Consider the following 11,544-nt stretch of genomic DNA (forward strand, 5'->3'; position numbering starts at 1 on the left):
CAGTGGCGAGGCTCCAGGTCGCTCCGGGAGACTGTCTGTGTGGAGTGTGGTGTGTTCTCCCTGTGTCTGCGTGGGTTTCCTCCGGGTGACTGTCTGTGAGGAGTGTGGTGTGTTCTCCCTGTGTCTGCGTGGGTTTCCTCCGGGTGACTGTCTGTGAGGAGTGTGGTGTGTTCTCTCTGTGTCTGCGTGGGTTTCTTCCGGGTGACTGTCTGTGAGGAGTGTGGTGTGTTCTCCCTGTGTCTGCGTGGGTTTCCTCCGGGTGACTGTCTGTGAGGAGTGTGGTGTGTTCTCTCTGTGTCTGCGTGGGTTTCCTCCGGGTGACTGTCTGTGAGGAGTGTGGTGTGTTCTCTCTGTGTCTGCGTGGGTTTCCTCCGGGTGACTGTCTGTGAGGAGTGTGGTGTGTTCTCCCTGTGTCTGCGTGGGTTTCCTCCGGGAGACTGTCTGTGTGGACACTGAATATGAATGTGAATATGAATACACAGACTTCATAGTTGCTCACAAACAGATGCACATGCTTCTGCAGCTCTTTTTCCTGATGGACTTCATAACGAATGCAGCACTCACTCACCGTTTTCAAACTATTTCATTTTTAGATGATTTTTTTTATTGCATGAAATGACAATTTTTCTATTTAACACTACACAACATTCATTCATTAATTCATTATCTGTAACCCTTATCCAGTTCAGGGTCACGGTGGGTCCAATGCCTACCTGGAATCATTGGGCGCAAGGCGGGAAAACACCCTGGAGGGGGTGCCAGTCCTTCACAGGGCAACACAGACACACACACACTCACTCACACCTATGGACACTTTTGAGTCACCAATCCACCTACCAACGTGTGTTTTTGGACTGTGGGAGGAAACCGGAGCACCCAGAGGAAACCCACGCAGACACAGGGAGAACACACCACACTCCTCACAGACAGTCACCTGGAGGAAACCCACGCAGACACAGGGAGAACACACCACACTCCTCACAGACAGTCACCCGGAGGAAACCCACGCAGACACAGGGAGAACACACCACACTCCTCACAGACAGTCACCCGGAGGAAACCCACGCAGACACAGGGAGAACACACCACACTCCTCACAGACAGTCACCCGGAGGAAACCCACGCAGACACAGGGAGAACACACCACACTCCTCACAGACAGTCTCCCGGAGGAAACCCACGCAGACACAGAGAGAACACACCACACTCCTCACAGACAGTCACCCGGAGGAAACCCACGCAGACACAGGGAGAACACACCACACTCCTCACAGACAGTCACCCGGAGGAAACCCACGCAGACACAGGGAGAACACACCACACTCCTCACAGACAGTCACCCGGAGGAAACCCACGCAGACACAGGGAGAACACACCACACTCCTCACAGACAGTCACCTGGGGGAAACCCACGCAGACACAGGGAGAACACACCACACGCCTCACAGACAGTCTCCCGGAGGAAACCCACGCAGACACAAAGAGAACACACCACACTCCTCACAGACAGTCACCCAGAATGGGAATCGAACCCACAACCTGCAGGTCCCTGGAGCTGTGTGACTGTGACACCTACCTGCTGCGCCACCGTGCCGCCGGACACTACACAACAATTACCATAAAATGACAAAAGGAGAATGTCTCCATTTTGAATTACAATGATACGTCTCCCTTTAAAACTTGTACACGTCATGCACACTGTACGACCAAATATGTGGTCAACTCCCGATCTAACTTTTCTTCTTTAATCAAAGGAATTGGGAGGTGATTCATCCCCATTTCCTGCAAATTCAGGGGCTTCTGAGATGGTTTTACACTGGATGAGACATTTCTATGAGGATTTGATTGGATTCAGCCACTGGAACAGCAGTACCTGTTGGAATGAGGCCATTGGTTTAGGTCTAGTCTCATCTTGGGACCACACAGGGACGCATAGATTTGTCAAACAATGTTTTATTTATTGAAACATGTGTGTTCTGAACATGTCTGTTCAGCCCATTCGCTCGTGTCCTGCTCCCTTTCATGGAAACCCGTTTCCAGAATATTGACGTTTCTGCCGATTTGTTCCAGACTTTGAGCCCTCAGATCAGGGCAAGGGTTGCTGAGAACCACGAGGACAAAGCTCAGGGAAAAACTTGAGCAAGGACAGTGATAACAGATTGACCTCAATATTGAATTTCTGCACTTTTTTTTGCTCATTTCCAATACGTTGATGAAATATAAATGCACAATACACATTTATATTTATAATAAATCAGCAATAATATAATAACTGTAAGACTGTACTTCATCTGTTGATCTGCATACTTCGTTTGCCGCCTTTCAATGGTCAGACCTTGGCCGGTGGATCATTCTCAGTGCTGCAGTGACACTGATGTGGAGGAGATGTATTGCGCTGTTCTGCACTGTCCACTCTATGTATTAAGCACACCTGCTTTCTTGGTATATGTTGGAGACAGAAGCTCACCTGTGTCTGCAGTGTGTGTTGTTTCTCCTCTAGTCCTTCACGAGAGACCTGTGGTTGGTGGACTATTCTCAGTCCAGCAGTGACACTCAGGGATTAAAAAACTCCAGCAGCCACTGCTGTGTCTGATCCACCACACACTAACACACCACCACCACGTCAGTGTCACTGCAGCGCTGAGAATGATCCACCACCACCACATCACACCTGCTCTGTGGGGGTCCAGGACAGGATGACAGGGGGCTAGCAAAGTATGCAGAGCAACGGGTGTGTATCACACGGTCATTGGAGTTGATCAAATTGAAACGGAATATATGTGTGTTTCTATAATTAGTTTTATAAACACATTGAAATCAAACAATCTGCATTACTCTTGATTCTGTGTCATATAAATACTACAGGAGAAATCAGCAAGTGTTTACATTCTCAGAACATCTCTCAATGCAAAAACAACACGTGCAGAAAATTAATGTACATTGTACTTTAATATTAGATACTAAATGTTGTCTTGCAGAGTTGTTGTCCAACAGATGGCGACAGAGAAAAGCTGATGTTGAGTAAGTGCCCTCCATTTGTACCTTAAATGGGTTATTTGTCAGCCAGTGTTTTCTAACTACACTACCCAACATTCATTCATTCATTTTCTGTAGCTGCTGCATCCCATTCAGAGTTAGTGGTGTGTCCAGAACCTACTGGAAATCACTGGGGCATAAGCCAGGCCACATCCTGGACAGTCCATCACATGACACCACAAACTCACCCAGATCCAGTAATACCTGCCATGCATTGTATGATGTACCTTTCATGCAGAGATTAAAATAGCATTAAAGTGCTTGTAGTTTTTCAAAGGTTCCTCCCACCTTTTTTTGAGGGAAACGCTAGGAATTATTTTTACCTTAAAATTACAGCTTCAATATCACTGTGACGCTCCACTAAACTGTAACAGGAAGAACTGAGCCTTTGTTGTTACTATACAAGGCTCAGCACCGCAGAAACTGCACTATGGCTGCATTCAATTTGAATTCAGACGTGAGAATTTTTGAATACCAAGTAATTTCAACTGGAATGCCTCCACACGTCATGTTTCCTAGTCGGAAAGTTGGGAGGGCCTCACCAACCCTGAGCTCAGAATCCAAGATGGCTGCCAGCACATCAAGAGTGTGTAATAGCAGTAGGATCATAGAGATTAGAGTTTCTGTGTATTTGCGTAGCATTAAATCAGTCATACACACATTACAGTCCAAGCACTAAACCTGGACCTTTTGCTATGGTTTCTGGATGCATAAAATATCACGTAATGCATAGTTATCTACTGGTATTGCTAACAAAGCTAACCAGAAACAAGCTAACAATGAAAATACAGGGTCTCTGTTAGTCAGGTTAAAGGTAAATCAATAACTTTAGGGATTTATAAATTAAAAAAGTATACACACACACACACACACACACACACGCTGAAATGGCTGACACACACTTAAAAATAAAGGTCCAAGAAAGGCATTTTTGAAGTGAGGCGAAATAAAACACAAATTCTTTAAAGTATTTCCTAATGCAGTAGTTCTTAACCAACAATCAGCAATTCTTCCATTCCAAAAGTATTAGTATTATTTAATGTTTCCTAAAAAGCTCCATAGAGTGGGTCCCATATTTGGCCGTATTTAGCATAGGTTTAGTAAAGAATCTCTGATGTAGGCCACTAGGTGTCAGTATAACGGCTTCCTCACTGGAGAATATGTCTGATTGCTGAGTTAAATTTTTTCTTAGAACAGTCTACTAACACAAGGACCATTCAGGAACCATTATTTTTAAGGGTGCATCTTTAAAAAAGGCATTAATACATGTGGATCACTACTATCAAATGCATGTAACCTACGGGCTTGGGATGACAGGTTTTTTGGGGTTGTTTTTGGACGGTTTCACTGTCACCGTTTGAACACTCTCCTCTTGATGGAAAGTTCCCTGCAGGATCTCCTGGATGGCAGTCAGGACATTGTGGTTGAAGACCATGTCCAGATGGGGCATGCCCTTGAATTCAGTGACATAAACAGGCTGCTCCTGCTGCCCAATCCAGTGCTTGCACATGCTCATGCTGCGGGTGTCCACCGTGTCGTCTCCATCTTCATACCGAAAGTCTATGGGGTCCGAATTGGGAAAGTCCTGGTCGTAGATGTAGGTGACTGCTGTGGGGAGGCCGACTCCGTAGAAACAGTACACCTCCACTCCTGGTGTGGGGAGACCAGCTGTGAGGTTCCTGGTGTCCTCCCACATGTACCAGCCGTCCTCGAAGTTAATATCACTGAAGAAGCGTTTGTAGTCCTGATTGGTGTAGTTGAAGAAGGGAGTGGAGACAAATACATGGTCTTTAGGCCAAGCTTCCTCTGAAGGGATCATCCATGGGTTTGTGGTTGTCATTCGCTGCTCCTCACGGATCTTGATGTTGGACACCAGAGGAATTCCATCATTGTCACCTAAAGAGCAGAAAAAAATCTCTGTCCATCATATTGTCATGATTTCATACTCTTATTTTCACTCTCATAGGCTTCTGACCAACACTTCTGTCCAATAACAGACTCCTACTATTCTCCTGTTGTATATCAACTACAGTACATAATTAATTCTTTCATTCTTTCATTGTCTGAATCCGCTTATCCAGTTCACGGGGAGAACACACCAAACTCCTAACAGACAGTCGCCTGGAGGAAACCCACGCAGACACGGGGAGAACACACCACACTCCTCACAGACAGTCGCCTGGAGGAAACCCACGCAGACACAGAGAGAACACACCAAACTCCTCACAGACAGTCACCCGGAGGAAACCCCCGCAGACACAGGGAGAACACACCACACTCCTCACAGACAGTCACCCGGAGGAAACCCCCGCAGACACAGGGAGAACACAACACACTCCTCACAGACAGTCACCCGGAGGAAACCCATGCAGACACAGGGAGAACACACCACACTCCTCACAGACAGTCACCCGGAGGAAACCCATGCAGACACAGGGAGAACACACCACACTCCTCACAGACAGTCACCCGGAGGAAACCCATGCAGACACAGGGAGAACACACCACACTTTATGAATGATAGAATGAAAGTAAAATTGATGTAGCATTGACAAGACCCACTTAGCTTCAGTGAATTTATGTGTTCTGGTATTAGGGCGCTGTGGCTGCTGGAATTATATCAATAATAATAAGATACAATCATTTTATTATAAGATTTTACTCTGAAATTTAAAGTCTGTAATTATACAGTCTGTAACTATAGAATTACAAAGTATGGTCCACTATGGGGTTGAGAAAATGGACGACCTCTAAATCAATGTGATTCACAAGAGAAAAGCGTACTGAACACCATGCCCTTCTGACCTTCTGCACAGGTAATCAACATTCAAGAGGCATGTTCTCCATGATTTACTACAGTCTCAGCTGCATCGCCGCAGCTCCTTGTGGAAAATCAGACTGAACGGACAACACTGCGGGTTCTTCCTATATGGATCAATACTTCTGTCTGATAGGAGCTCAGTAGAACTGAGGTAAGAGGTCATGGATGTGGTCCCATCTGATATGGTCCTACTACTGGCATTGTGTCCTTCAGAATTATTCATTTGGAGTTCTTGAGCCCAACAAACTTACTAACCATGAAAATAAGACCACGCAGGCAGTTACTGTGGACTCGTGGAATCGTAATACATGGGATGAAACGATTTTGTGCTGCTACTTACGCGGAGTGAGGATGCTCTGAAAATGCCCCGCCCCCTTGCCAGAGTCTCTCCAATCACAGCGCTGGACACGCATTGATGTGAGAGCACAAAGACGAGGTTAAACAATGGCGCAGCAGGTAGGTGTAGCAGCCACATAGCTCCAGGGACCTGGAGGTTGTGGGTTCGAGTACCGCTCCGGGTGACTGTCTGTGAGGAGTGTGGTGTGTTCTCCCTGTGTCCATGTGGGTTTCCTCCGACTGACTGTCTGTGAGGAGTTTCGTGTGTTCTCCCTGTGTCCGCGTGGGTTTCCTCCAGGTGACTGTCTGTGAGAAGTGTGGTGTGTTCTCTCTGTGTCTGCATGGGTTTCCTCCGGGTGACTGTCTGTGAGAAGTGTGGTGTGTTCTCCCTGTGTCTGTGTGGGTTTCCTCTGGGTGACTGTCTGTGAGGAGTGTGGTGTGTTCTCTCTGTGTCTGCGTGGGTTTCCTCCGGGTGACTGTCTGTGAGAAGTGTGGTGTGTTCTCCCTGTGTCTGTTTGGGTTTCCTCTGGGTGACTGTCTGTGAGGAGTGTGGTGTGTTCTCCCTGTGTCTGCGTGGGTTTCCTCCGGGTGACTGTCTGTGAGGAGTTTGGTGTGTTCTCCGTGTGTCTGCGTGGGTTTCCTCCGGATGACTGTCTGTGAGAAGTGTGGTGTGTTCTCCCTGTGTCTGTTTGGGTTTCCTCTGGGTGACTGTCTGTGAGGAGTGTGGTGTGTTCTCCCTGTGTCTGCGTGGGTTTCCTCCGGATGACTGTCTGTGAGGAGTGTGGTGTGTTCTCCCTGTGTCCGCGTGGGTTTCCTCCAGGTGACTGTCTGTGAGAAGTGTGGTGTGTTCTCTCTGTGTCTGCATGGGTTTCCTCCGGATGACTGTCTGTGAGGAGTGTGGTGTGTTCTCCCTGTGTCTGCGTGGGTTTCCTCCGGGTGACTGTCTGTGAGGAGTGTGGTGTGTTCTCGCTGTGTCTGTGTGGGTTTCCTCCGGGTGACTGTCTGTGAGGAGTTTGGTGTGTTCTCCGTGTGTCTGCGTGGGTTTCCTCCGGATGACTGTCTGTGAGGAGTGTGGTGTGTTCTCTCTGTGTCCATGTGGGTTTCCTCCAGTTTCCTGCCACTGTCCAAAAACACATGTTGGCAGGTGGATTGGTGACTCAAAAGTGTCTGTAGGTGTGAATGTGTGAGTGTGTGTCGCCATGTTCCTGCCTTGCACCCAGTGATTCCAGGTAGGCTCCAGACCCACCGCGACCCTGAACTGGATAAGGGTTCAGATAATGAATGAGTGAATGAATGAATGAATGAATTAATGAATAAGAACGCTGCTGTGATATGTGGTCCTTGTGGTATTTTGACCAAAGCAAGTCACAAACATTTTTTCAAGACCAAAGAACTGTGATCATTTTAATATGTACATCCTTTATGGTGCTCTATATTAGTCTCCAAATGTGGAGCAGTGTTTTCTGACACGACTGAGCTCATCACTGTAGCTAACTCTAGATGAATAGACTTTTTTAAGGGGGGTATTGTCTACAAGGCTTTGGATATGTAATGTAGAACAGATCAAACAGACTAGATCTGCAACCTCTGATCTAATCCAGAGCCAGTATTAATGTATTCATCACGTTACCTGATGCCAGCACCCTGAGGGGCTTCACTGCTCCACCCCACGGTGCTCCCAGGGAGATGAAGCTCCTTATGTAGCGGTCTTTCCAGGCCTGGCTTTGCTGGTTCAGGAAGTAGAGGATGTAGTGGCTGCCCATGCTGTGGCCCAGTAGGTAAACAGGCTGATTATATTCATCATGCATCTCCTCCACCAGGCCCTTTAGTTGTGAGAAATACTCGTCCTGCTCATCTGTGTTATACCACACACACACAAACGCAATGAGAGCACATTGGTACAAGTACAGTGTCAGATCTACTGGATGATGTAAAGTTCACAAAGCGCACGTGTCACTGTGAATCAATGTCAAAGCTGCGAATCAGAGAGATAAGGGAAAACACACCACATGCGGGTCACTCAGGCGGAGAGGTCAGAGAAGAGAGGGAATGAAGTGAGTAGGTGTAAATTTGAGAGGGAGACAAGGCCAACTCACTCGGAGCGATCCTCCAGTCGTACGGTGCCGCTCGAACCGTTTCGTTCCGCACGTATCCAATGTTGACCAAATGTTGAACCATGGTGTAGAAATAACCTAGAATCAGAGGCACGCATGTCCAAATTTTTGTAGATGAGTGATCAGTGATTTCCACCATTTTAAACTGCTGTTAAACTGCTAACAGACTTTCAGCTCTGCACACAGATGGTACCCCACCCTGTCTACCGCTCCTGTCCTACCCCACCCTCTCTACTGCTCCTGTCCTACCCCACCCTCTCTACCGCTCCTGTCCTACCCCACCCTCTCTACCGCTCCTGTCCTACCCCACCCTGTCTACCGCTCCTGTCCTACCCCACCCTGTCTACCGCTCCTGTCCTACCCCTCTCTACTGCTCCTGTCCTACCCCTCCCTCTCTACCGCTCCTGTCCTACCCCACCCTGTCTACCGCTCCTGTCCTACCCCACCCTCTCTACCGCTCCTGTCCTATCCCACCCTCTCTACCGCTCCTGTCCTATCCCACCCTCTCTACCGCTCCTGTCCTATCCCACCCTCTCTACCGCTCCTGTCCTACCCCTCTCTACTGCTCCTGTCCTATCCCACCCTCTCTACTGCTCCTGTCCTATCCCACCCTCTCTACTGCTCCTGTCCTATCCCACCCTCTCTACTGCTCCTGTCCTATCCCACCCTCTCTACTGCTCCTGTCCTACCCCTCTCTACTGCTCCTGTCCTACCCCTCTCTACTGCTCCTGTCCTACCCCTCTCTACTGCTCCTGTCCTACCCCTCTCTACTGCTCCTGTCCTACCCCTCTCTACTGCTCCTGTCCTACCCCTCTCTACTGCTCCTGTCCTACCCCTCTCTACTGCTCCTGTCATACCCCACTCTACTGCTCCTGTCCTACCCCACTCTACTGCTCCTGTCCTATCCCACTCTACTGCTCCTGTCCTATCCCACTCTACTGCTCCTGTCCTACCCCTCTCTACTGCTCCTGTCCTACCCCTCTCTACTGCTCCTGTCCTACCCCTCTCTACTGCTCCTGTCCTACCCCTCTCTACTGCTCCTGTCCTACCCCTCTCTACTGCTCCTGTCCTACCCCACTCTACTGCTCCTGTCCTACCCCACTCTACTGCTCCTGTCCTACCCCACTCTACTGCTCCTGTCCTACCCCTCTCTACTGCTCCTGTCCTACCCCTCTCTACTGCTCCTGTCCTATCCCACTCTACTGCTCCTGTCCTACCCCACTCTACTGCTCCTGTCCTACCCCACTCTACTGCTCCTGTCCTACCCCACTCTACTGCTCCTGTCCTACCCCTCTCTACTGCTCCTGTCCTACCCCTCTCTACTGCTCCTGTCCTACCCCTCTCTACTGCTCCTGTCCTACCCCTCTCTACTGCTCCTGTCCTACCCCTCTCTACTGCTCCTGTCCTACCCCTCTCTACTGCTCCTGTCCTACCCCACTCTACTGCTCCTGTCCTACCCCACTCTACTGCTCCTGTCCTACCCCTCTCTACTGCTCCTGTCCTACCCCTCTCTACTGCTCCTGTCCTACCCCTCTCTACTGCTTCTGTCCTATCCCACTCTACTGCTCCTGTCCTACCCCTCTCTACTGCTCCTGTCCTACCCCACTCTACTGCTCCTGTCCTACCCCACTCTACTGCTCCTGTCCTACCCCACTCTACTGCTCCTGTCCTACCCCACTCTACTGCTCCTGTCCTACCCCTCTCTACTGCTCCTGTCCTACCCCTCTCTACTGCTCCTGTCCTACCCCTCTCTACTGCTCCTGTCCTACCCCTCTCTACTGCTCCTGTCCTACCCCTCTCTACTGCTCCTGTCCTACCCCTCTCTACTGCTCCTGTCCTACCCCTCTCTACTGCTCCTGTCCTACCCCTCTCTACTGCTCCTGTCCTACCCCTCTCTACTGCTCCTGTCCTACCCCTCTCTACTGCTCCTGTCCTACCCCTCTCTACTGCTCCTGTCCTACCCCTCTCTACTGCTCCTGTCCTACCCCTCTCTACTGCTCCTGTCCTACCCCTCTCTACTGCTCCTGTCCTACCCCACTCTACTGCTCCTGTCCTACCCCACTCTACTGCTCCTGTCCTACCCCACTCTACTGCTCCTGTCCTACCCCACTCTACTGCTCCTGTCCTACCCCTCTCTACTGCTCCTGTCCTACCCCTCTCTACTGCTCCTGTCCTACCCCTCTCTACTGCTCCTGTCCTACCCCTCTCTACTGCTCCTGTCCTACCCCTCTCTACTGCTCCTGTCCTACCCCTCTCTACTGCTCCTGTCCTACCCCTCTCTACTGCTCCTGTCCTACCCCTCTCTACTGCTCCTGTCCTACCCCTCTCTACTGCTCCTGTCCTACCCCTCTCTACTGCTCCTGTCCTACCCCACTCTACTGCTCCTGTCCTACCCCACTCTACTGCTCCTGTCCTACCCCTCTCTACTGCTCCTGTCCTACCCCTCTCTACTGCTCCTGTCCTACCCCTCTCTACTGCTCCTGTCCTACCCCTCTCTACTGCTCCTGTCCTACCCCTCTCTACTGCTCCTGTCCTACCCCTCTCTACTGCTCCTGTCCTATCCCACTCTACTGCTCCTGTCCTACCCCTCTCTACTGCTCCTGTCCTACCCCACTCTACTGCTCCTGTCCTACCCCACTCTACTGCTCCTGTCCTACCCCTCTCTACTGCTCCTGTCCTATCCCACTCTACTGCTCCTGTCCTATCCCACTCTACTGCTCCTGTCCTACCCCAGATGAAGGAGGAGGAACTAAAGAAAGGAAAAGCAGAAGAGGACTGGAGAGAACAAACATTAACTTTGGAAATGAGACAGAGCTGATCTCTTTCAAATCTGATGTTGAAACTGATGAACTGAGCCTAACACAACACCTGCTTATAACTGCTGCTTATCTGTAATGTAATGTGAAATTATTTGTCGTTTTACAACAAAACACACACACACACACAAAGTGCACTGGGGGCTGTGAACACACACAGAGCGGTGGGAAGCCATCCCCGGCACACAGGGAGCGTTTGGGGGCTCAGTGCCTTGCTCAAGAGCACTTCAGTCATGAATGTTCCTGCCGGTCCTGGGGATAGAACCGGTGACCCTCCGGTACCAGGCCTGGTCTGTAACCATTATCTGCTTATATCTGCTGCATGTTTGTGATTATAAGATTCACTTGTGTGTAGCTGTTCCCGGGGTCTTGTACTCTCTGGATGGCACACAATGACATCAGTCCAAAATGTCTAAAAGTC

The 11,544-nt window shown here is 49.6% G+C and overlaps 1 protein-coding gene across 1 annotated transcript in view; it reads right to left on the minus strand.

The window, feature by feature from the left end:
- Window positions 1-1,989: 1,989 nt before the first annotated feature.
- lcat (lecithin-cholesterol acyltransferase) overlaps window positions 1,990-11,544 on the minus strand; it is an 11,982-nt gene continuing 2,427 nt past the window's right edge. Inside the window, exons 4-6 of the mRNA XM_066649895.1 lie at window positions 8,290-8,385; window positions 7,824-8,048; window positions 1,990-4,932 (exon numbers count right to left, since the gene is read on the minus strand). Coding sequence (XP_066505992.1) covers window positions 4,334-4,932; window positions 7,824-8,048; window positions 8,290-8,385 — 920 coding nt within the window. The 3' untranslated portion in view covers window positions 1,990-4,333. The remainder of the gene's footprint in view (window positions 4,933-7,823; window positions 8,049-8,289; window positions 8,386-11,544) is intronic.

The sequence above is a fragment of the Hoplias malabaricus genome, chromosome 17 (genome assembly GCF_029633855.1).
Source record: "Hoplias malabaricus isolate fHopMal1 chromosome 17, fHopMal1.hap1, whole genome shotgun sequence".
NCBI lineage: Eukaryota > Metazoa > Chordata > Actinopteri > Characiformes > Erythrinidae > Hoplias > Hoplias malabaricus.